This window comes from Gracilinanus agilis, chromosome 1, assembly GCF_016433145.1.
Source record: "Gracilinanus agilis isolate LMUSP501 chromosome 1, AgileGrace, whole genome shotgun sequence".
NCBI lineage: Eukaryota > Metazoa > Chordata > Mammalia > Didelphimorphia > Didelphidae > Gracilinanus > Gracilinanus agilis.
Genome location: NC_058130.1, coordinates 342,972,667 through 343,000,138, shown reverse-complemented (window position 1 = coordinate 343,000,138; position 27,472 = coordinate 342,972,667). Strand labels below are relative to the sequence as shown.

Below are 27,472 nucleotides of genomic sequence, written 5' to 3'. Positions count from 1 at the left end.
TTTTATTGTAAAAGATTATTTTATGATCAATTGTAACTTTAGGGATTAGATGCCTTTTCTAGACAGTTAAAATGTCTAAGAGCTTGAATATTTTCGTGAAGACATAATTGTGAAATTTTATTTTGAGATAAGAGAATGTAAAATTTATGAACATTTCATGTATAATTATCTTCTCCAGGGATTTTTTTGTGTTAAATGAGATATACCCATGGTTGTCAGATGCCAAAATAACTTGGAGAGGAAAAAGATAAGGGACTAAGTCTTACAGAGTCTGATGGTTAAGATAGAAAATAAAAATAATTTATAATAAACAATTCTTTCTTATAAATAAATGCTACAATTAAAAATGATTTCCTAAATATTTGTAAACAACGTGTTGGTCTTTACTCAAGTAGGTTAAATAGTTTTCTTTTTTAGACTGTTAACTTTTTTTGAGTCTGTGTTACTCAAATTTGATCAGATAAATTTGTGACGTGTTACTCAGTAAATCATTACTATTCATCAACACCTGAGCCTTGGCTATTCTTATTTTACAAATTAGAAAATGGAAGTTCTGTGAGATTTGTCCATGTATTTGTCTCATGTTGTCCTTGAAACAGGATGAGAACTCATAGCCTTTGAATTAGCACTTTATTACTCAATGATATTTGATTATTACTATAGGTCATTTTTTAGGAGCTTAATTTAGTTTGTTGAATCACATTTTCTCATTAGGTTAGATCTGACATAGGAAGCAGCACACACAAATTTATTTTCATAGTTTAAATAAAGGAATGCTTATGTTTCAATAAAAGGACACTAAGCATTTTCAAAAAGAGTTAAAAAAGGAAACTACATTTCCCTAAAGGGTCCCATAAATGATGATGTAATACCAATATTGGTGTAACATTTAAATTATTTTTTAAAAGTTGTTGCCAGAAAAAAATCACAAATTTTAAAAAAAAGCAGTAAATGCATCCTATTCCAACCATAATGCTCTAAATAAAAAGTTTTGCAGAACAAATTAAAAATTAATCATAAAACAAATACATTATTGCTGAATAATGAATTAAAGAACAAATTGTAAAAGTAATCAAGAGGTTGACCAGGAGACAAAATGCAAAAATTTGGGTTTACAGTCAAAACAGTACTAGGGAATGTTTATATCTCCAACCTTTTGTTAAACAATAAAAGAGACAAAGAGTATATCAACAAATTGGGGGCATGCAACTTTAAAAAAAAAACTCAACCCCAAACAACTAGAAAACCAACAAATCAAATCCTCAATTAAATAAAAAAAAAATTGAAGCCCTAAAAGTCAAAGGCAAAAGTATTGAAATTGAAAGTTTTTTTTAAAAACTGAGTTAAGAATAAAACTAGGAGTTTAAAAAAACCCCACACACCCCAACTAGCAAAATAGTTCAACCATTAGCCAATTTGATTAAAAGAAAGAATAAAACCAAATGAATAGTATCAAAAATGAAAAAGAATTTATAACTAATGAAAAAGAAATAAAAGCAATTATTAAGAGCTATTTCTCTTAACTATATGCAATATAATTGACAGTGTAAATGAAACAAATTATAAAAATATAAATAACCTAGGTCAGTGATGGCAAACCTTTTAGAGATGGATTACTGGGCCTCATCCCTAACCCCAACCCTCAGACTGAGTGCTGTGCCCCTCCCCCACCAAGTGCCAGGTACACTGCACTTTCTCCCTTTACCCCACACAAGGGAGGGAGAAAGCGATTCCGTTGAGCTGCTAGGTGTAGGGGGTGGGTGAAGTGAGGAATGTCTTTAGCACATGTAGAAAGGGGGAGGGGAGTGGCCTGAGGACTCTGCTCCCCTCCAGTTCTGCCACCTATGAGCCACCCACATTAACCCCTAAGTGCTCCCATTGGGCTGCTGGGCAGAGGGTTGGGGGATGTGAAAAACTGTCATCAGGCATGATGGAGAGGGGAAGGGGAGCAGCTCCACCTTAGTCCTTCTGCCTTTTTACTAATGACCTGGGTCTGGGAAGGGCAGCCACATACCCACAGAGAGCACTCTGCATGCCATCTGTGCCATAAGTTCACCATTATTGGCCTAGATTAACAAAACAGATAATAGAATATGTAAACAAGCATATATTAGAAAAAGATATTGAACTAGCCATAAATAAACTTACAAAGAGAAAAATGGGACCAGATGGATTTACGAGTGGATTCTTTAAAATATTTAAAGAATTCATCCTGATATTTCATAAACTATTTGAAAAAGTAGGTAAAGAAATGATTGTATTAAATCATTTTATGACACAGATATAATTTTGATACACAAACCCAGGAGAGTAAAAACAGAGAAAACCAGACCACTTTTCCTAATGTATATTAATACAAAAATTTTAAATAAATGTTAATATGTAAACTACAACAATATAACACAAAGATCATACACTATAACCAGGTTAGACTTATACTAAGAATACAGAGCTGATTCAATATTAGGAAAACCATAAACATAATTGACCATATTAATAATAAAGCCAATAAAAACCACAATTATATCAGTAGATACTTTTTATATCAGAAAAAGCTTTTGACAAAGTACAACACTAATTCCTTGAAAAACACTGGAGCCTTTCCAGTAAGATCAGAGGTGAAGCAAAATATCTTTTATTACCGTTACTATTCAGGTAGGTATAGCACTAACAGAAGAAAAAGAACTAAGCATAAGTAAAGGAGAAACAGCTTTCACTTTTTGCTGATGATATAATAATTTACTTAGAGAACCTTATAGAGTCTACTAAAGAACTAATTGAAGTAGTTAACTTCCACAAAGTTGCAGAATATAAAATTAACCTATACAGATCATCCATGTATTTGTATATTGCTAACAAAATCCAGCAGGAAAGATAGAGAAATTGCATTTAAAATTACTACAGATAGTATAAAATACTTGAGAGTCTACCTACCAAGACACTGAGAAGAACTATATGAACATAATTTACACACAAGTATCTAAATAATTATTAATTGCTTTTGAGTAGGTAAGCTGATATAATAAGAATGATACTACTCCCAGAACTAATTTACTTGAGTGCCATACCAATCACTATCAAAGTATTACTTTACAAAGCTAGGAAAATATAAAATCCATCTGGAGGAACAAAAGGTCAAGAATATCAAAAGAATTGTATGAAAAAAAAATGAAGAGGGCCTAGCTGTACTATAACTCAAAATATTACCACACAAAGGTATAATCATTAGAACAGTTGGATCTAGATAATAAATGAGTGGTTGATCAATGGAACAAATTAGGACATAATTTAAAGAAATAGTATAAATGAGCTTAGTAGTTTTATAAACCAAAAGATACCAGGTATTAGGGGAATAACTCACCATTTGACAAACATTATTGGGAAAACCAAAAAGTAGTTTGGCAGAAGCTGAACATAGACAAACATCTGATGCTGTATTCCAAGATAAGCTTAAAATGGGTACATCATTTAAACATAAAGGATGACATCATAAGCAAATTGATGGAGCATGGTAGCTGTCAGATTCATGACTAAGAAAAGAGTCCATAACCATATAATAGAGACACAAGATGAAAAACTACAGTTTTTTTAGAAGAAAAGAAATTGGAAAAAAATCTGTGCAAGTTTATTTTATAAAGGTCTCATTTTAAGATATATATATATATGTGAAACAAAGTTAAATTTATGAGGAGAAAAAAGCCATTCCCCAATTGATAGGAACAATTTTCAGGAGAAAAAAAATCAAAGCTATTATTAGTTATATGGGGGGTGGGGGTGGAGAAAGTGCTCTAAATCACTAGTAATTAGAGAAGTACAAATTAAGACAACTTTGAGATACTCATGTTGGCTAAATTGATAGAAGAAAATGAAAAAAGTAAGGTAAATTCACTGTTGGTGGGGCTTTGAACTGTGTCCAAAAAGCTGTGAGCTTGAATTCAGCAATACCACTATCAGGTCCATATCCCAAAGAAATCAAAGAAAGAGAGAAAGCACCCATAGATATACAAATATAACATCTTTTTTCTGTAGTGACAAAGAATCAGAAACTGAGAAGCTATCCATCAGTTGGGAAATAGCTGAATAACTTGTTATATATGATTATGATATAGAATGCTGTTGTGCTATAAGAAATGATGGAAGTTGTTTTGGAAAAACTTGGGAAAACTTAATTGAACTAAATCAAAGTGAAGTAAGCAGAACCAGGAGAAAAATTTGTACAGAAATTGCAATATTGTAAAAATAATCAACTTTGAAAGACTTGGTAACAATTTCAAAGAACTTGAAACATGCTGTTACCTCCATCTAGGTAGATGGACCCAGGTTGTAAATTAAAACATAAATCTTCCTCCCTCCCTCCTTCCTTGACTCCTTCCCTCCTATTTTGACTTAGGTAATGTAGGAATTTAATTTAATTTGCATAGCTATACGTATTTGATTAGCTAGGTGATACAGTGAATTTGGAATCTGGAAAACATATCTTCATAAGTTTTTAAAGTTTGATCTGAGCCTTGACAAGTCTCTTGAACCTGTTTGCTTCAATTCCTTCATGTGTAAAATGAACTGGAGAAGGAAATGACAAATTACTCTTGTATCTTTGACAAGAAAACCCCAAAATGGGGTCATGAAGAGTGGGATATGACAGAAACAACTAAACAACAAAAATATGTATTTGTAAAGACTATTATTTTTCTTGCCTTTCCAGTGGGGAGGGAGAATGGGAATTCAGAACTGAAAATACAGTTGAATTTTTAAAAATTGAATTATTGACAATGGTAGATCAGTATAATGGGTTTGTTTTTTGACTTTTAAATTTTATTCCAGTCACACAACTTTTTTTTAATCTTTTGCCATGCTTCTTATATGCAAAGTCACGTAAGAAACAAAGTTTCTAAATTATGAACTGTCTATTACTATTAAATTGGTCCATTGAGTATAAATGTTTGATAAAATTTTAATGGCAGAGGGACTTTGAATATTCAACTAATTAAATTTTCTTAATTACTTTTAGAATAATGGTTCCTCAGCATTCCTCTTCCAGAGGTTCTTAAAGACGAAAACATTTATTTAAATGACTATTTCAATTGTTCTTCTGTCTATTATAATCTAAAATCAAGAAGACCCTTAAATTTCACCTGACCCAAACAAATACTAAAGATGACGAAAAGTGGGAATAATCAGTATTAAGGAGCTAATGGAAAATTAGGCATATTAATGCATTGTTGGCAGAGATGTGAATTGATATAACTCTGGAAAACAATATGAAATTACACAAATTAAGTGGATAAAATGCCCAAGTCCTTTGACCCATTGATTCAAGGCATATATACAAAGGAAGTCTGTAAGAAACTATTTCATTGGGATCTTTCTGCCCCAAGCATTCTGAAATATGTTCCATCCTTGGATAGCAGAGTCTCAGTAGATTTGGAGAAATAATCATAAATCATTCTTTGTCAAAGTGTTAATGAAACATACATTCCAAAATGTTTATTTCTGAAAGCCTATCTACTCTCATTTGCTTATTTCCATACTTTTGCTCCTGCTGGTCTTAATATGTGAAATGCTGTTTTTCTCCCTCTTTTCTTTTTTTACTTCCTACTCATCCTTTAAAATTCAACTCAGGTACCACCTAATTCTTGAATACAACCCTACCCCTCTTGTAACCACTTTTTCTTTTAGATTTTGAATAGCACTTTATTTTCTAATGTTTGTATTATATACATATATAAAAATCTTGATAAAAAATATAGATAATCTATCTTATGAGATAGATTCTTGTCTGTATGTCTTAATCCTATTTGACTATAAATTTAATAAGGGATATGGATTGTTTCTTTTATATTACCAAGTACTGTTTTGTGCATGATAAATATTTAATAATAGCTGACATATATTTAGAATTTTATGATTTGCATATTTTATTGACTAAATGAACTGTTATATGAAGATTCCAGCTTTTTGCAAACTTTCTTCTCATGTACATTTTTATTCCTGCACAATTTTGTACCAACCCCAGAAACTGCTTTTTAAAATAACATTTGACTAGAATAGTTATTAAACAGAAAACACACATTTCTCCAATTGTTCATTGTCAGACAGGACAGGGGACAGGACCAAATAGCCTTCCATAATGACTGATTTTGGTGGTGATGGTTTCTGTTTTAAAAATGTCCAACAAAGTACAAAATTTGACAACAGAAGAGAATGTTTTCTAAAAATTACCATATTTACTTAACTAATTTCCTCCTGACATTTTCTTCTTAAGATAGGGTAAATGGAGGTTTCATATATTGATAACTCATCCAAAAACTTGTCAATGAAAGGAAAATAAGAAATTAGACAGTAGCTTAAAGGTGCTTTGGAGTTACTGTGCTAGTTTTGTTTTAAATTGTGCATATTTGAAAATTAAGAAAGGATGAGAAGCTAATAGAAAGTAAAAAAATTAGTATGCTTTTAATAACTAACATGTGTATATGTGTGTCTACATACACATGTATAAATGCATTTGAAGAAATACTGTCGAAATTTTAACCATGCTTCTGAGACTTCCTAAAACTTATCCTAACCTGAAGGGAATATCTTCTTTTAGACTTTTGTGGTAGTTATTTGTAGAATTTACTTGGCAATCACAGTCTGGCTTGTGACTTATTAAAAATTCTATGTTCTTTTAGAGTTTGAAGGAGCTTACATATATTATTTATATTTCATTATATTTAACTTCTTTAGTATTCTTATTTCTGATCTTATCGATTAGATTCATAATCTCTTTGAGGATTGAGTACATGTCTAATAATTGATGTCTTCTGTCTTGTTATTGCAGTCTTTCCCCACTCTCAGATTGAACCTTTGGTTGTGACAAATATATATGCACACACAAGCAGAGTGATAAACAAAAGTAAAAATAGCTTGATAACAGAAACCTCTGAGGATAGTGTAAAAAATATTTTGTCCTAATAGTTTTTTTTCTTTGCCTTAAGGGGAAGAGGCCTATTCTCTAGGATCTACACTTTCTTTTTTTCACGTTAACTCTAGACTCCTTTTCAAATATTTTTAAATTTACATTGTTATAGTCATCATGTATTCCCATGGTTCTGCTTATTTTGTTCTGCGTCTATTCATCTACATAGGACCATAGGCTTAGAATAGGAAGAAATCTTAGATACCATCGGGTCCAACCCCTCACTTTTACAAAAAGAGAAATTGGTTCCCAGAATGGTAATATGACTTGCTCACAATTATATAGATAATAAAATACAGAGCCAAGAATTCCAAATTCTCTCCCTCTCCCCACCTTTTTCTTTTGATCTCTTTGGGTTACAGACCTAGGAGTGGTATTTCTGGGTCAAAGAGTAGTCATAGTTTTATGGTTCTTTGGTCATACTTCCAGAATGGTTGGACAAGTTCACAACTCCACCAACAGTGCATTAGTGTTCCTTTTTTGCCCATAACCCCTCTAACATTTGTACTTTTCCCTTTTTTTTATTTGAGTCAATCTAACAGGAGTGAGGTAGTAGCTGAGAGTTGTTTTAATTTATTTTTTCCCAATTATTAATGAGTTAGAACATTTTTAATATGCCTATTAAAAGCTTTGGTTTCTTCCTCTGAAAACTGCCTCTTCATATCCCTTGACCATTTGTCCCTTGGAGATGACTAAGTCTGGCTCAGTTAGTATTTGAAAAAAGAGGTTTCTCACAAAAACTTGCTACAAAGATTTGCCACCTCTCCACCCTGTTCCCTGTTTTTTCTCTAATTTTGGCTGCATTGGTTTGGTTGATACATAAATTGGTTTGGTTTCCAACTTTATAGCATAAAAATTATCCATTTTACATCCTACAAACCTCTCTAACTCTTGTTTGGTCGTGAATTCATTCTCTAGCCTTAGATATGGCAAGTAATTTCTCCCATGCTCCCCTAATTTGTTCCATGATATCACCCTTTATGTCTAAATTATGTACCCATTTTGAGTTTTGGTATACAGTTTTAGGACAACTAGATGGCACAGTAGATTGAGCGTTAGGTCTGAAGTCAGGAAGATTTGAGTACAAATACAGCCTGAGACTTAACTGGCTGTGATAACCCTGAGCTAGTCACTTAACTCCATTTGCCTTAGTTTCTTATCCATCAAATAAGCTGGAGAAGGAGTGGTGACCACTCCAGTATTTTTGCCAAGAAACTCCACATGGAGTCATAAAAAGTCAAACATAACTAAACCACACAGTGTCAAATGTTAGTCTATTTCTAGTTTCTGTTAGACTTACTTTCCAGTCTTCCCAAAACTTTTTGGCAAATGGTGAGTTCTCACCCAAATACCTAGTATCTTTGTTTTTAATAATATTAGGTTACTGTACTCATTTATACTGTCTTTAAATTATCAATCTCTGTATTTGTTTTCTAGTACCAAATTGTTTTTGTGATTACAGCTTTGTAGTATAATTTGAGGTCTGGTCCTGCAAGGCCCCTTTCCTTTATCTCTTTTTTTAACCCATTTCCTTGATTAAGAATCTTAAACTTTTTGTTTCTCCTGATGACCTTTATTATATTTTCTAGCTGTATAAAATAATTTTCTTTGATAGCTTGATTAGTATGGCACTGAATAAGTAAATTAATTTAGGTACTACCATTCTTATTGTGTTGACCATGTATCAAGACCATATTTGTGTCACAGAAGGAATTTGTTGAGGTCTCTTCTTTTAAAAACTATTTTAAAGTAGTTTATGTAGCATTGTAATTGAGTTTTTTTTTTTTACTATTTGGTAGAATTTATATATAAACTATCTGGTCTTTTTCCCCCCTCTTATGGAGTTCATTTATGGCTTGTTCAGTTTCTTTTTTAAGATAGGGTTATGTAATTATTCTATTTTTCTGACCTGTTAATCTGTCTAATTTATATTTTTGTAGCTAGTCATCTACTTCCTTTAGATTATCACTTATTTGGGAACATATCTGGCCAAAATTGAACCTAATAATTGCTTTTATTTCATCTTCATTGGTGATACATCAACATTTTGTTTTTTTATATTAGTAGTTCATTTATTTTCTTGGGTTTTTAAATAGCTTACAGTTTAATTTATTAATTCATTGATTTTTTAAAAATTCATTAGCTTTTCTAGGGTTTTTAAAAATTACCTGCCTAATTTGTTAGTCTTTTCTCTTTTAATGATGCAAATTTTTAAAAATATAAATATCCACCTAAGTAATTTTTGGGCTGCATTTCCCAAATGTTGGTATTTTGTCTCATTATTACTCATTGTCTTTAATGAAATTATTGATTGTTTCTATGATTTATTCTTTGACCCATTAAGATTAGGTCATTAAGTTTCCAATTAATTTTTAATCTATATTTCAAAGGCCTTTTATTGACTATAATTTTTATTTCATTTAATAATTATTCTTTAATGTATTTGTGATGTTTTTATGTATACAGGTAAAATAGGTATATTCCTTTCTATTCCCATTTAATATTCTTCAGAAGTCTTATCATATCTAACATTTCTAAAATTCTGTTGCCTCCTTAACATCTTTCTTGTTTATTTATGGTGATTTATCTAGGTCAGAGAGGAATAAATTAAGGTTTTTCACTTTCTTAGTTTTGCTGTTTCATCCTGAAACTCATTTAATTCTTCCTTCAAGAATTTGCATGCTATAATGGACTTCTCTACCAGCAGCAATGCAAGGATCCAGAACAATGCTGAGGGACTTATGAGAAAGAAAGCTATCCACATTCAGTGGAAAAACTGTGGGAGTAGAAACACAGAAGAAAAACAACTGCTTGAACACATGATGGAGATATTATTGGGGATGTAGAAGCTAAACGATCACCCTAGTACTACTATCAATAACATGGAAATAGGTCTTGGCCAATGATACATGTAAAACTCAGTGCAATTGCGCGGTGGCTACAGGGGAGAAGGGGAGTGGTTTGGGGAATCATTTAACCATGGGAAAATATTCTAAATAAAAAAAGTTAAAAAAAAAGAATTTGCATGCTAAGAAACTAATGGAAATAATCAACAACTTTAGCAAAGGTGTAGGATACAAAATAAACCCACATAAATCATCAGCATTTCTCTATATTTCCAACACATGTCTGCAGCAAGAGTTAGAAAGAGAAATTCCATTTAAAATCACCCTAGACCAGTGATGGGCAAACTATGGCCCATGTGCTAGATGTGGGGCTCCCTGAAATGTTCTATCTGGCCATGGGACATTATTCCTAATCTGACGATTACATTGAGTAGGATACAATACAATGAAATTTCAAAAGAGTTGCCTTAGAAACAGACTGAGAGATGAGCATTTCCTTTCCTTTGGCCCCCTCTTTAAAAAGTTTTCCCATTACTGGCCTAGACAATATAAAATACTTAGGAATATACCTACCAAAACAAACACAGCAGTTATATGAAAACAACTACAAAACACTTTCCAAACAAATAAAACTGGATCTAAACATTTGGAAAGCCATTGATTGCTCATGGGTAGGTCGAGCTAACGTAATAAAAATGACAACTCTACCCAAATTAATTTACCTATTTAGCGCCATACCTATCAAGCTACCAAAAAACTTCTTTACTGAATTAGAAAAAACTATAACAAATTTCATTTGGAATAACAAAAGATCAAGAATTTCAAGGGAAATAATGAAAAAAAATGTGAAGGAAGGGGGCCTAGCAGTACCAGATATTAAACTATACTATAAAGCAGCAGTCATCAAAACAATGTGGTACTGGCTAAGAGACAGAGAGGAGGATCAATGGAAGAGACTTGGAGTAAATGACATCAGCAAAATAGTTTATGATAAACCCAAAGAGCCCAACTTTTGGGACATGAATCCACTTTTTGACAAAAACTGCTGGGAAATTTGGAAAATAGTATGGGAGAGATTAGGTCTAGATCAACATCTCACACCCTACACCAAGATAAATTCAGAATGGGTGAACGATTTGAATATAAAGAGGGAAACTATAAACAAGTTAAGTGAACACAGAATAGTATACTTGTCAGATCTGTGGGAAAGGAAAGACTTTAAAACCAAGCAAGAGTTAGAGAAAATTACAAAATGTAAATTAAATGGTTTTGATTATATTAAACTAAAAAGTTTTTGTACAAACAAAAACAATGTAGTCAAAATCAGAAGGGAAAGAACAAATTGGGAAAAAATCTTTATAACGAAAAACTCTGACAGGGGTCTAATTACTCAAATATACAAGGAGTTAAAGCAATTGTATAAAAAATCAAGCCATTCCCCAATTGATAAATGGGCAAGAGACATGAATAGGCAATTTTCAGGCAAAGAAATCAAAAGTATCAATAAGCACATGAGAAAGTGTTCCAAATCTCTAATAATTAGAGAAATGCAAATCAAAACAACTCTGAGGTACCACCTCACACCTAGCAGATTTACTCTTGTGTATTTCAGGTATATATGTTCAGGTTGGACATTATACATTGTTAGGTCTGAATCCATTCTGCTATCTTTTTTCATTTTATAGCCAAGTTCATCTCATTCACATTCACAATTATGATTGTTAATTGTTTATCTTCCAAATTCACGCCTCTTGTGATTTTTCCTTTCTTTGCTTCTACTTCTTTTTATATAAACAAGTGTGAAAAGATTTGTCTGACACTTGTGATTTTGAACATCTTGTTTTCTTTCTGTTGCAACTCTTCTCTTTCTCTTACCCCTTCTCTGATCCCACATTTTGGTCTTTCTTTTCTTTCCTTTTAATCCTCCCTTCATATTTCTCTCTCAAGCATTCAAATTTGTTTTGATTATGACTATTCCCTTACCTTACCTATCCCCCCTTCTCTTAGACCCTTTCTACCTCTCTAAGGTCCCTTGCACTTTCCTCTTTTCCTTTTGAATATTATATATTTCTGTTGCCATATGTGTTTTTAAAATATATTCAAGCTTCCTTTTTCTAATTCAGATTAAAGTGAGGTTCACTGAAAGCCTATTCCCCCCATTCTTCTACCTTTCTTCCTTAATTTGGTCCCCTGCCCCTCTCATTTGTTTTCCCCTGAGACCATTAGAACAAAACCACCCATAGATGCTACACCATTTTAACCTTTCTTTATGAACTTTAATGATATTAGAGCTCTCAGTAGACATTTGTTTCCTATATCCCTATTAAAATGAAAATAGTAAGTTCCCTACATATTCCATTTTTATAAATCACATATAGGTATCTTTCTGAGTTTCTCTTGCTTCCATTTTCATTTTAGATTGCCTATTCAGTTCTATTTATTTTGATTTTTTCCCCCATCAGGAATTCTTTGAAATCCACTATTTCATTACAAGTTAATTTTCTTCCCTGTAGATTTTTACCTAGTTTTTCCAAATAGGTTGTCATTAATTGTAAGATTTTATCTCTTACCTTTTGGAATATCATATTCCATGTTCTCCTCTCCCTTTGAATGGTAGCTAATAGGTCTCGTATGATCTTTGTTCTGGCCCCATGTCATTTGAACTCATTTTTGACTGCCTGTAGCATTTTTTCCTTTACCTGGAAGCTATAGAATTTGGCTTTTATTTCTAGGCGTTTCCACTAAGGTATTTCTTTTCTGATGTGACTAGTGGATTCCCTCATTTCCACTTTGAGAGGACAAGGAGTTTTATATCAGATATACATGTGAAATAATGCAGACAATATTTCCATATTAATCATGTTGAAAAAAAAAAGCAAGAAAAAAGGTAAAATTGTTATATTTTAATTTGCACTCATAGCTCATCAGTTCTCTAAAGGTGGATAGCCTTTTTCATCCCTTTGGAATTATCTTGGATATTGATCAGAGTAGCTAAGTTTTTCATATTTGATCAATATTACAGTATTGCAGTATTATTTTGTACAATGTCCTCTTGATTCTGCTCACTTCACTTTTCAATCAGTTCATATAAATCTTCCCAGGTTTTTTTGAAACCATCTCCTTAATCATTTCTTATAACACAGTAATATTCCATCACAATCATAATCCATAACTTAATCAGCCATTATCTAATTAATGGGCATCCTCTCAATTTCCAATTTTTTGTCACAACAAAAAGAACTCCTATATATATTTTTGTACATATAGTTCCTTTCCTTTTTCTTTTTGGGATATAGACCTAGTAATGGATTTCTGGATCAAAGAATATGCACAGTTCTATAGCCCTTTGGGCATAGTTCCAAATTGTTATCCACTGTGGTTGAACTAATTCACAACTCCTCTAACACTACATTAATGTCTATGCTGGTTTTGTTTGTACAAACTCTTTTTAATTATATGTAATCAATTAATCATTTTACTTCCTGTGATCCTTTCTCTTGTTTGGTCATATACTCTTTCCCTTATTATCCACAGATCTAGCAGGTAAATTTTTCCAAGCTACCCTAATTTGCTTGTGACTATCACTATTTATATCTAAATCATGTATCCATTTTTACTTTTTTTGATATACAGTAGGAGATCTTTGCCTATGAGGTCTTTGCCTAGTTTCTGCCAAACTGCTTTCCAATTTTCCCAACAATTTTTGTCAAATATATAAACAAAAAGATATCAATAAAATTACTTTTAGGTCAAGGGGAATAGGAATGTTCAAAAGACTTATTTTTGCATATGTAGAATATTGAAGTGTTATGCCTCTTTTAATTCATATAATCCAAGGATTCCTTAAGACAAATGCTACTGAGCTTTTTTTTTCTTCTGGGTGCTATGAAAACTCAAATGCAGGGATGGAGAAGAACCCATCACTTATTATCCAAGGACTAACCTAAGTAAGATTGAGAAAATTTGTTCAACCATACCCACTCATGAAGGTTGTTAATATCTCATTCTCCCAAATCCTGTACTCAACCCCTGCGTCTCCAAACTTCTTCCTGTAACTTTGGTAACATCCTTTGATGTCAAGAGGGATTATTCTGTGTACAGGTGGATTAAATTATAGTTTTAAGTATACTGAGCCAGACTTTTAATTTTAATTTAAGACTTTATTTACTTTGTAATCATTTATATACAATTTAAGTGCAAATAACTTATCTTGATTATAGATACAGCCAAGAGAGACCACTATGCTCTCCACCCTGCCAGACCTGGTTGTCTTGGTTTGTGTTTTAAGAATATATATTTTTATATTTTCAAAATTGTGCTTTCTAGCTTTCATAAGTTTTCTTTAGGAAAAAGAATATTTATTAAGGAAAATATAATTTATTTATAGATTGGTCAAAGAAAAATTGATGTATGAAAAAGAAGCAAAACAACAAGAAGAAAAAGTTGAAAAAATGAAAGCTGAAGATGGTGAAAACTATGCCATTAAGAAGCAGGTAAAATTCTATTTTGAATATATCTTAAGGAAAACTAATTAAATGAAATATATACTTGTTTTCACAAACATAAGCTGATGTGAAGGATACCACACTAAAGTGTCTTATAACTTAAAAAAAGCATCTTGTAACCGTATATTTCTTTACATAAGGTGACCTCATTAGAGTGTAAATGAGATAACGTGTATGAAAATACTTAATATACTTGATGTATGGTGTAGTAATTCACTTAAGTTCAATGAATGTTTATTGAGCATCTAAAATGTGCAAGGGATTATGCTTAAGGTAGGGATACAAAAACAAAAGTAAAGCATTCTTTATCCCAGTGGGCTTTTGCTCTCTTGAGGGATAACACCCCTATAGAGATAACTGAAGATAATGTTAAGAGGAAATCAGGGAAGCTTGAAAAAAAAATAGGGATGCTGAATGGTAGAGTTAAGCATAGAGGCTAGAGATGTTTGTTTTAGAGTTAAGTTTGGGAACCAGTCCAGTTGAAATATAGAATGTGTAAAGGGAAGATACTACTGGAAAGGTAGGTTGGATCAATACTAATGTCTTTAAAAATGCCAAGGTATGAAGAATTGGTATTTTATCCAAAGGCAGTAGGGAGCAATTGAATGCTTTTGAGTGGGGCAATAACATAGACTTGGCCCTTAGATATTTAGGTAGCAGCATAGAGGACAAATTAAAGAGAGGAGAAGCTGCAAACAGGGAGATCATTTAGGAAACTATTTCAGTAGTCAAAGTCAGAAATGATGATTGCTTATCCTAGCATGGGTAACCATGTGAATGAAGAGAGTAGGATGAATGCAAACACTAACATAAAAGTAAAATTGACTGGACTTGGCAGTATATTGAATGGGATGGGTGGGGAGAGAGGAAGATAACAGTCGAGAATGATTCAAAGACAGAGAATTACAGTGATTCAGACCAGGTCAATTAACAGTGCTCACAGAATACCCTGCAGCTATTTGATATTTCAGAACTGGAGTTTGAAAGATGAGGGTCAGATATATAGCTTTAGAAGTTAACAATGTAGTCAGTCATCATCACTGAATGTAAGATGACTGAAAGGTAGAATGTAGAGGAGAGGACTTAGCCCAGACCCAAGAGGGTCACTGAGGTGAGGGGAGTGGGAGAAAGAGTGATCAAGAGAACAAGGACAAAGGAATCAAAGTGGAATAAAGAGTCTAGAAAGAAGTTGTTAAAAGTATCAAAAGTTACAGAGAAGCTAAGGAGGGTGAGCTTTGAGAAAAGACTCTTAGTTAAGAGGTCACTAGCCATATCGAGGAAACAGAGTGAGGGGAACTGAAGCTAAATTGTTGGGGTTTGGGAATTGGGTGCATGTATAAAAGCAGAAGGGGCAGCAAGTGTAGATGCTCTAGAAGTTTGATCGTGAAGGGAGAGGTTTAGAATGTAGCTAGAGAGAGGCTCCAGAGAAGTTTTTTCTAAGAGTCAGGAAAACCTGAATTTTTTTTCCCTTAGAACCATAGAATATAGTAGTATAGTGGCAGAGAAGGGAAATGAACAAAGGGAAAAACTAGTTGAGGGAATGATGTGAAAGTACCAGTAATGGGTTTACCTTTGCAAGGAGAAGGGACACTTTTTTCTAAGAGATTAAAGGAAAAGAGGAATGGAAGGGAGAAGAGTTTAAAGGAATAAAGTAGAAAAGATGAGGAAGCTTCCAGGTAGGTGGTACAGTAGATCAGAGTGTTGGGCCTGGAGTCAGAAAGACCTGAGTTCAAATGTGAACTCAGACTCTTACTGGCTGTGTCACTCTGAGCAATCTTTTTACCCTTTTTACCTCAGTTTCTAATCTGTAAAGTGAACTAGAGTAGGAAGTGGTAAACCATTCCACTATCTCTGCCAAGAAAACCCCAAATGCAGTCATGATGAGTCAGATATAACTTAAATAACTGAGCAAAAACTGTATTGACAGAAATATCCCCAGATACCTTTAAAGAATACTCTTTTGCTAATAATTCCTTAGAAGTGCTCATTTCCTTCATTTTTGTATCTTTAAATAATTTTAACATTGTAAAGTTCTACCACCTCACTAGGTGCAACTGTAGCTACTTATTTGAGTTCTCTCCCTTCCTTGCTCAGAATGTTTATTCTTTTTGTAAAAGTTTGCATCTGATAGCATTATATCTGATGCTATTGCCCATTCTAGGATAAAGAAGGAGGAATCAGGAAATCATGATCATGCAGTTGCCACCTGAACTAATTATTTCTGGCAATAAAAAATCTTGTTACTTCCAGGAAATAATAGGAGACTTGTTTTTTAAGTAATATGTTATTACTTAAAGTTATTACAAGTTATTTAAATAATAACATTTCAGATAATATTAAAAGTATATCAGCCGTGTCTGCTGATCTTTGATTCACAAGCTTATTTAGCATGAGATATTGCTTATGTTTAGTAATAAGTAGAAAGGGAATCTTATCTACAGAGATTTGGAGAAGGAGTGACAATGAGGAGTTTAAAATCTAATTACATAATTGCAGAATCTTCAAAATATAAGGACATTCCTTCTCTGTATTTTTTTCTTCTGAAGTAGGAAAAATGATAATTATATTCAATTATTTATCATATAGTATAATAAGTTATTGTATATCTGTAATATATTGATATTATAGTTTATATTACTGTATTAAATAATAATTTATATTATTATATATTGTATATATGCAATGACCGTGAATGAACAAATGTAGATAGGTTGAAATCTGTACATCCAATAGGATACTCACATCAGGGACATCACAGACCTATTGATTTGTTAACAAAAACTTGTCAAAATATATAATCTCTTAACTTTACCATAAGCTGTTTGTGAAAGTTTTATTCATGTTGGGTGAAAAGAAAATCACAGGTGATCCAAAGCACAGTGGAGAAATTAATGTATTTTTAGTTTAATTAGCCTGTAGTATGTTACCAGCAGTTACTTAGATATATAATAAATGGTCTAAGTGATGTCACATGGGAAATGTATGATCAAAAAATATGAAGGGGGCAGCTGGGTAGCTCAGTGGATTGAGAGCCAGGCCTAGAGACAGGAGGTCCTAGGTTCAAATCTGGCCTCAGACACTTCCCAGCTGTGTGACCCTGGGCAAGTCACTTGACCCCCATTGCCTACCCTTACCACTCTTCTGCCTTGGAGCCCATACACAGTATTGACTCCAAGATGGAAGGTAAGGGTTAAAAAAAAAATATGAGAATCAATTATGCTTCTCAGGTAAAGAATAACAGAGAGAGTTCAAGAGCTGTGCTGATACTAATATACTACAAAAAAAATTTAAAGAAACCCTCAGTACACTGGATATACCCTATCTAGAGAATATATAGAAGGTAGATAAGACTCACACAAGATGAAGTGTGTGAGAATGGATTGTGATCAGAAATTGGTAGAGGGTACACTTACTTTTTTAATTTTATTTTTAATTTTTTTCCATGGTTACAAGATTCTTCTTGTCTCCCTCCCATCTTCCTTCCCTGCTCCCAGAGTTGACAAGCAATTCCACTGGGTTATACATGTTATACATGTATACATGTATACAAAACCTATTTCCATATTATTTATTTTTATAATCATATAATCTTGTAAAACCTAAACCCCAAATCATATACCCATATAAACAAGTGATAAATCATATATTTTTCTTCTGGATTTCTATTCCCACAGTTCTTTCTCTAGACGTGGATAGCATTCTTTCTCATAAGTCCACCAGAATTGTCCTGGATCATTGTATTGCTCTTAGTTACAGCTACATTTTACATGTACATACCAAGTACCATGAGGAATACTAATGGGGAGGGGATAGAGGGGAGATAAAAATGTTCCAAACATAGATGTTATAATAATTTCATTAATCTATTATAATCCTCCTCAGAAAAAGCCACAGTACTGTGAAAGGAATTGTTTTAACCACCCACACTGGAAAAATAAAGTGAATGATGAACAACACTTATTGTACCTAGATAATTAGTTCATCAAATTAGTCCCTTTATATACATATATATACACATACATACACACACATGCACACACACATATGTATATATATGTATGTAAAATTGTTGATGTATTTTGGCAGAAATTGTAGGAAACCAAAATAAATTGTTGCAGTGTATTGGAAATATATTTTTTTAATTTTATTTTTTTAATGAACAAAAATCTATTTTCTCTCCCTCTTTACCTCCTATCCTCATTAGAAAAGAAGACTACCCTTGTAGTAAATATACATAAACAAAACTAATTCCTACCACGTCCAGAAATTATTCAATTTTACATATTGAATATACCATGTCTCTATCAAGAACTGTGCAATGTTCTTTATAATTAATCCTCTGGAATCATCCTTCCTTGTTCATTCCATTGATCATAGTTTTTTAATCTTTCAATGTTGCTATTTATTGTATGGTTTATTATTATTTCTGCTCATTTATTCTGCATCTGTTCATTCAGGTCTTCTAAGTTTCTTTGAAACTTTAATCATTATCATTTAATTTGGAACAATAGTGTTCCGTTACATTTGTATGCCATAATTTATTTACTATTGCTATTACAACTAATTTCCAAGGTTTTTGCTGCCATAAAAAGAACAATTATGAATATTTTTATTAATGAGTCCTTTTCTTCTTTTGTTCACTTGTTGTGGTATTAAACATATTCTTAGCTAGGTCAAAAAATAGTTTAGTGACATGTTAATTCCACTAATAATGTAGTAGTGTACCTTTTCACATATAGTCTTTCTAACATTTGTCTTTTTCCTCTTTTCTGGCATTTTTACACAATCTGATAGATGTGAAGTGGGACCTTAGAGTTGCTTTAATTTGAATTTCTCTACTTAGTGAGTTGGAGCATTTTTAATATTGGGTGTTAATCTCTTGGAAAGCATCTTTTGAAAAGCACCAGTTCATAGCCTTTGATCAAATTTTTCAGTTACACAATGATTCTTATTCTTTTACATTTGAATCCATTTATGTATTTTAGAAATGAAATCTTTTATCAGAGATAACTCAGGACTCTGGTCCTGTGACAATTAGATTAAATCTACACTGCCCATCTTTAGATTTAATCGCCAAAGGTGAAAACATCTCCATTTTTGGGTGGTCTGTAACACATGTGTGCTAAAGTAACAAATCAGAATTTACTGACTGCCTTGTGGCCAGTCCTAAGAAAAGCATCTTTTGTGATTGTACATGTAAATTAAGAGGCAGGCACAGGGAGTGACGCAAAAGAGACCTCTTTAAAAAGAGACCTCAGTCAGCTGAGCTGGGTCTTCTGGTTTGTGAAGAGGACCTGAGGGAGCTCTGCTGGTTCGTGACCGGGACATTCCACGTGGTGAGTTTAAGACTGAATCTTCCTGAACTTCTCTTAAGGAACTTCCCTTTTAATAGAGACTTTGTGACCGAAGCTTTTGCTTCATTCACCCCTGGGACCCTCCAGGCCTCTGGTCCTCTGAGTTTCAGGCCTTGGGTTAATTAGATCTGCCTGGATTAACTAGGGGATCAGAGCAAATTACCTACTGTGTTAGATTCTTATTTCCTTATTTCTTCTTCCTCTTCTCATTTGTAAATAAATTTCCATAAACATCATTTTAACTTAAGGTTACTCTTTATTTGGGAATTGATAATTATTCAATCCCCTGGTGACCTAACCTTTTACTATATTTACCCCAAAACCCCCTTTTCCACATTACAGTCCCAAGAGCCTTAAGAGGAGTGATGGCACCTCCCTTCCAACCACCAGACTTATTTCTAATCTAGATCTCCACAGCTATCATTGAGGGGAGAAGTCATTGTGGAAAGGGGTCCCAACATCCTCATCACCACCAGTTTCCACCAATAAGGTTTTACAGACTCCAGAGCCCTGATAATGCTATCCTTCCCGCCAATCCCCATCCTTCTTTCAACTTAGTCCTCATACTCATCTTTTGGGGATATTATGATTAATATTTTCTGAAAACTGCTTCTTAATTTATAATTATTTGTTAAATAATAAAGAGCAGGTTTTCTGGACTTCAGGAATCAGGCCATATTTAATGTTAAGACGTTTGTTTACAAATAAACAGAGAACTTGGCTCCACCCTCTTTCAGGAAGGGAGCCAAGAAGCGCCTTGTAGCTTCAGTATTAAGATTAAACTTCTTCTTTATAATCCAAAGATTGTCTTGTGGTGCCAAAAAAGAGGTACAGGTTAGTATTAAGTTTCCACAAGGAATCAACTCCTGCGGCTGAAACCAGCCATCCCCACTAACTGCTACACATAGAGCATGCAAGCCAGCCTATCTGAAGTAACAAAACACCCAGGGGGAAAGACAGAAGGCAGTATGTAACAGACAAGTCATACCTATCATCACTTCTTTGACCATCATCTCCCCTTAGATCCTGATGGAGAAATCTCAGAACTAGGTTCTTCTAGCCCAATGCCACCAAGCTATCACAACCTCTCAGAAAGTTTCTGCCACCAAAGGCCTTGGCACTGTCAAATGGTTCACCACCAGAAAATGATGTGATTTTATCAGTGGAAATGATTGATACTTTTTCCTATGTGCCATATGTCATATGTGTTCCCTGGGAGCAGGGACTGTCTTTTTTAAATACCAGTGCTTATCACAATGCTTTACCCATAGTAAATACTTAATAAATATCTTATTCATTCATCTTAATAAATGATGGGAGGTACTGGTCTATACCTAATTTCTAACAGACTGCTTTCAAATTTTCCTTGCCAAATTTTTTTTTGTAAAAATTCATTTGACAAGTTCTTGTCAGATAGTGAATTCTTACTGTAATAGCTGGGGTCCTTATGTTTTATTTAATACTAAGATATTATATAGTGTTTTATAGTTACATTCATAAAATTCTTGATTTATTTCTTAATAGGTAGACTCAAGAATTTTATACTTTCTGTAGTTATTTTAAACGGAATTTCTCTATCTCTTCCTCCTGAGTTTTCTTGATTCTATAGAGAAATACTGGTGATCTTTGTATATTTATATACTGTTACTTTGCTGAAGTTATTGTTTATATTAATTTTTAGCTAACTAGGTTTCTCTAAATCACCACATCATTTATAAAAAGTGATCGTTTTCTTCTTTGCCTATGCTTTTTCTCAAAAATTTTCTTGTCTTATTACTAAAATTAGCATTTCTAGTATTGAATCAAATGGATTTTGTTCTTTGTACTTAAGAATCAAAATGACATCACTGGTATGACTTGATTTGCTCATATATTGGATTTAAGTAAGGCAGTTACACAAAGCCCTCGTTCTCTTCCAGAGACATCAAAGTTCAGTGGCAAAACAAAAGCCAAGATAACTGGTGATAGCTCCGAATACAGTAAATAACCTTGGCTTCTTCGATATCTAACCAAGCTCTCCACAATGCCCACTTCTGCTGCCTCTGTGGCTGTTGGAACAAATTGTTTTTATCTGCCCCTTCCACTGAGGGAAGTCTTTCACATACCTGGTCTAGACAGCTCCCTAATTCACCAGTGGATTTGCTGGGTGTTCAGGGAATACTAGTACCACTGCTGTGGTAAGAGTTTGCCAAGCCCTTTCAGGGCTGCTTTCCTCCTTTGGTATCTACCTGCTACCCGGCTTTTACCTATGACTGCAAGAAGCTATAGCTTATGCAATGGCCACACCATGATAAACCATTTCTGTAAGGTTAAGGGTAACTGACATTAAGTCAAATAGTAGGTTATCCTTGCTTTATCCCTGATCTTATTGGAAAGACTTCTGGTTTGTCCCCATTATATATAATGCTAACTCTTAATGTTAGATATTACTTAGATATTTTTAAAAGTACATGTCCTATGTTCTCTAGGTGTTTTTAATAAAAATTAGGATTGGAGCTTACTAAAAAGCATCTATTTGTATCTTGGATTTTGTCCTTATTGTTTATATGAACTGTTATGTTAAAATTTTCCCAATATTGGACTAACCTTGTATTTGTTTTAAACCTAATCTAATAATAACATATCTTTATGATACATTGCTATAGCCACTTTGATAACATTTAATTTAGCATTTTTGTGCCACCATATTTGTACCATCACAAGTCTCTTTTTCAAATCTAACAAAAAATTATATGTAACAATGAGATTAATTGTTCTTAGAATGTTTGATACATTTTGCATACAAAATTTTTATTAATTCTTCCATACTTTTCATTTTGTAGGATATTTCTTTCCTAAGAGGATAAATAAGTATCTAGTTATTTCTAATCAGTTCAAATCACAAGGCAAATAGGAAATTAAACTTCTTGTTAAAAGTTCACATTTCAGACTCATTTGAAAAAAGATCATTGCTTATTTTAAAACATTTTTCTTAAGGTGCTTTTACAACAGTGTTTAGCATTTAGCACAATAAGACCTAGCACATAATAGGGCTGCAATATTGGTTCCTCTTAATATAACTTAAAGAAAAAACTCCCTCATAAAAAGAATGTGCCATTTTAAGAAAAATATGATCTTGTTATTATGTATCTGTCCTACTTATAGATTGGGTTTCACACTCATAGATTTGATAATTTTTTCTTCTACTGTCATTTGATTCATCATACTACACTATACACAACCAGTTTTGAACAATGGATTTTGATTCCAGAAAAAAATATTCCCCAGAATCAGTATTCTTGTATTTAATTCTGTGGTGTTTTCGGTTGGAATGGCCAAGTGTTCAGGTTCAGAGGGGTGCCAGGTTGGTAATTTGACTCAAACTGCATGGTGAGAATAATCTCTTTCCTAAAATGAAGCACAAGGATAAGTAATAACTTTTTATGCATGATAAGCATCAAAAATATGAACCTGCTGGTCTTGGCTTTTCATTTTTCTTTACCTTTGTCTTTCAGGGAGAACCTCCTGCCGTGTGCACATGATGTGATCAATAACTCAATAACTTTTTTCATGCAGTAATTATCTCTATGTGGTATTATCTGAACACTGTTTTTCTTTATTACTCAAAAGATGCAGGAGATATTTATATAACCAGCTGATCCCATTTTGGATGGAGGTGCTTTGTGACAGCAGGGGAAATAGTTTCTTTTAAATAGCCTTTTTAAACTAACATGCTTTGGAAAGCTTTTACTTGTTAATTTTCAGTTAACGTGGAAAAAAGTGAATACAAAGATGCTTTGTTTGTTTAACTCAATGTTAAAAATTTTATGATAAGCTGTAAATAAAGTCAATCATGTTTTTCTTATGCCATTTTGACATATGTAAGTATTTTTTAAGCAGTTTTTTGTGGAAGAGGAAATAGAATGTTGTTTATTGAATATTCAAATTAGAAAAGAGATCTAAGAATTTTTAATTTCTCTAAAATACCTACATATTTTCTAAAGGTTTAGAATATAATAGATGTAGTCTAAGATGCCTAGATATTTTTAAACATTTGACATATTATATTTACAGACAGAAATTTTGCAAGAATCTCGAATGATGATTCCAGATTGCCAACGCAGATTGGAAGCTGCACGTTCTGACCTTCTACAGTTGTTGGTATGTAAAACAGGGCATATTGTATCTTGTGTTTGAGGCCTTTTTTCAACCAAAAACACAGAAAACTTAATTCCCAATATTTGTTATTAAAGATTAGTTAAAAACTTCAATTCATTTGCATTATGACATTATTATATTACAGAAAGTGTATTACAGATACTGTTCTTAATTATCAACTGCAGTAATATTTTCTAACATATTTGTTCCTTTTGTACAAACTTACTATTAGACATAAGTCAATTTGAATTGATAGCTAGCTGTCAGAGGATGCATCTATGCTATCCTTTCTATCGTATCTTTGATTGTTGGTTAGTGTTCACTTTCTGCATCAGTATTTTATTCTACACAGAGGATAGATTTTCATCTGAGGTGCCCAAATGTTTCACAGGAATAAGGAAGTTTTCAAAAGGCATCCAAATTTTTTTAGACCCAGATACTAAGCAATTTAAGATATAAAATGCTATTCCTAAATAGTTATTCTTCCAGTCTCCCAACTCAAAAGTACTTGGATCTGGATTAAAAGTATTTTTGCCATACATGCAGGTATTAATGCCTTCTATTTCAAAGGAGAAACTGTTCCATAAATTGTAAATTTCCAGAAATACCTATAGCAGTTTTTACTTCATTCTGTTCCAGTTTTTTGTACATAGATAAGAATTTTAAGCATTGCTAAAATATTCACAAAGGACAAAAGATCTGCACCATTAATTAAGTAATTAGTCAATTCCATTATGAGTTCTCATCACCCCTCTGCTAACCCCATTTTTTGTATTGACTTTTTAAAATCCAGATATGTAATTAATTTGGTATAGAGAACTCCTGTGGGGCACATTCCTTCTACCAAAGCAAATTGGCGACTATTTTGCAACATAAAATCTTTTAAGAGTTAACTAAGTCACTGACAGACTAAGTGATTTGCTTGGATTCACATAGTTATTAGCATATCAAAAATGGAACCTGAATTCAGACCTCCTATTCCATCTATTATGCCACAGTTCTTTTTTTTGTTTGTTTGTTTCTTTACCCAAAATTAATTAGTAGCTACATAGTTATCTTCCTGAATTGTTTTCCTATATAATTTTTTTAAATCAGCCTTCTGCGGGGGTGGGGTCTCAACTTATCTAATGCTTATTTTAAAATTTATTTCATGAGAGGTTTTAGGCTTATCAAATATATTCTTATGTATTCTTGTATGAAGTCAATAAACTTTATTTGCCTGGAATATGTAGCATTTCTCCTGGATCTACATTTGGTAAAGTTCCCAAATTTTACCATGTTATTTGACAATAATTTTTTCCCAACTCCATATCATTTGCCTTTCAAAAATCTTTAAAACTGTTGTAAAGGAGAAAGATCTGATATTGACAGTCATATAGAAAGAGGTTGTTGTTTTGAAGCAGAGACATAAGAATGGAGAGTAACTTCCAATTTAAAATCTGTTTTAAATAATAGAATATACTCCTTAGCCCTTTAGTTGCTAGAATGCTTATTTTCAAGAAGCAGGAGCCTAAAGGATTGATTCTTTAAAAACACTTAAAAAATTAATGTTGACTTAGGATAATGCATTACATATTATCCAGAACAACAGTGTCTCCAAAGACCTTTACATATTTTTCTGATAGATAATAAAGATCTGGCATAAAATAACAGAGAAGTTTAGGAAACAAATAAAATTTGTCTTTATTAAGTAAATTACCTGTCCTTTTTTTAATACATGACAATTCAGAGCAAGTTTATATCCACTTTATTCTCTTCCCTCCAGTAATTCATTATTATAATCCTCAATATATTTGTAATTGACTGTCCATTTTTTTGGTCTGTAGTTAAGTTAAAAAAAAAAACCAACTTAGAACTTACACAAATGTGGCAAGTTATCATGATGTCGCCTGGTGTTATGCCATGTAATTGGTAAGCATCCTAATAAAAATCAATACCAGGGGAAAAATGAATAAAAAAATTTAGACAAGTCAGAAGATTAACTTTCCCAAGTAACACTATAACCAGATACATTCATTTCCAGTACCAGTCTAGTAACTGATTTATTTTGCTATGGCATAGACTGAATATTTTGCCATAAATATTAAACATTTGTACCAGGTCTATAAATAGTCTTATAGTTCCAAAAATTTGGTTGGATGATAGAAATAATAGATTTTAACCAAAATAGTAGACAAATAATCAAAGTAATAATTTACCTTTTATATCTTATGAAATGCATTTGATTGTATTTTTAAATGTTTTTCTAAGTTTATTTAAATAATGCCTTATTAATTCCTGATGTCATATAATAATTATAGTAAAGATATGCTATGCAGAAAAGATTGAAAGATGTTTCATTCATACAGTAATACCCATCTATAAAAAGTAGAATCTCTTCCCTCTCTTCCAAGGGATATGTCTGCATTGATCTATATGTAGAGATATGACATGATACCAGGTAGTCAAGCCCCTCTGATTTATAAGACTTTCATGGTTGTTATTAGTACTAGAATCACAACAAATGACTGTTTCAAATGGCCAGTGGTAGGTATTTAATAAATAATTATTGAATTGAAAAAAAGCTCATATTTATTGTTTCCTTTTAGGAAAATGAAAAAGATTTGGAAGAATCTGAAGAATATAAAGATGCACGTTCAGTTCTGGAATCAGTGAAGTTAGAAGCTTAAAATATTTCACAGTTCTGAATTTTTTTTTTTTTTTTCATTAAACACTGCGGTCCATTCCACATTTTATTATGTTTGGCCACTGCCGTGTGTGTTCAAGTAGTGTGAGAATGTGATTCAGTTTTCTTTATGTAGTTGTATCTTTTTGCCTTTTCTTAACTTAAAAATGTTTTCAAATAAATGGGTTAGTCCAATACAAATGCTTATTTTATTTTGTGTTTTACAGAACTTTATTTGACCAATAGTCTATCTTGAAAAAGAACCATATCTTTATCTAAAAAGTAAGATCAATAAGATTACATTTGATTTTTTACTTTGATATATTGGTTCCAAATCATGTTTCTGGTAAGCATAATTTGGCTTAGAATTTTTTTCTTATTTAGAAAATAAAGCGATGGGTTATATATTCTGAATAAGGCATATGTGTGTACATATATGTGTGTGTGTGTATATATATATATGTCATATATATGTATGTATGTATGTATATATATGTCATCTGTGGGAAAGAAGAGTTCTCAGTGGTTAACGCTGTGTATATTTTCCCTTCACAATGAAGACCTACCATTTCCATTAGCTGAAATTAAGTAAATGAATATGAAACCATTATAAGTGATGAATAAAGTGTTTGTTTTTCCAAAAAGGCAGAAGTATATAATGAATGATCACCACGGATAACTTGAAAATAGGACTCTTAAAATACTGTTGTGATTGGATTAAAGCCTACTCTCTTGATTATCTGTTCTAATCTAGGGAAGAATCACTTTGGCATAAAGAAATTTATCTGTCCAATTGTAAGATTACCCTACATCTGGGCTAGTTTTACAAAATAAATGTGATTTATGCTATTTATAAAGTACATTTTAAAAGCTTGTTTAGTTTTCATGTAACCCCGTAAAATACATACTAGCTTGTTATCACTAAACTTCATGGAATCTTATAAGTAACTTCATGTTAGTCTTAGCAACCAAAACCAGTGCTGGCAGAGTTGAAACTTAAAAATTATTAG

At 32.5% G+C, this 27,472-nt stretch overlaps 1 protein-coding gene across 1 annotated transcript in view; it reads left to right on the top strand.

The window, feature by feature from the left end:
• Nucleotides 1–26,663, top strand: part of TBCA (tubulin folding cofactor A) — a 92,239-nt gene extending 65,576 nt beyond the window's left edge. The window contains exons 2-4 of the mRNA XM_044663188.1: nt 14,189–14,294; nt 23,714–23,800; nt 26,386–26,663. Coding sequence (XP_044519123.1) covers nt 14,189–14,294; nt 23,714–23,800; nt 26,386–26,466 — 274 coding nt within the window. The 3' untranslated portion in view covers nt 26,467–26,663. The remainder of the gene's footprint in view (nt 1–14,188; nt 14,295–23,713; nt 23,801–26,385) is intronic.
• Nucleotides 26,664–27,472: the final 809 nt, after the last annotated feature.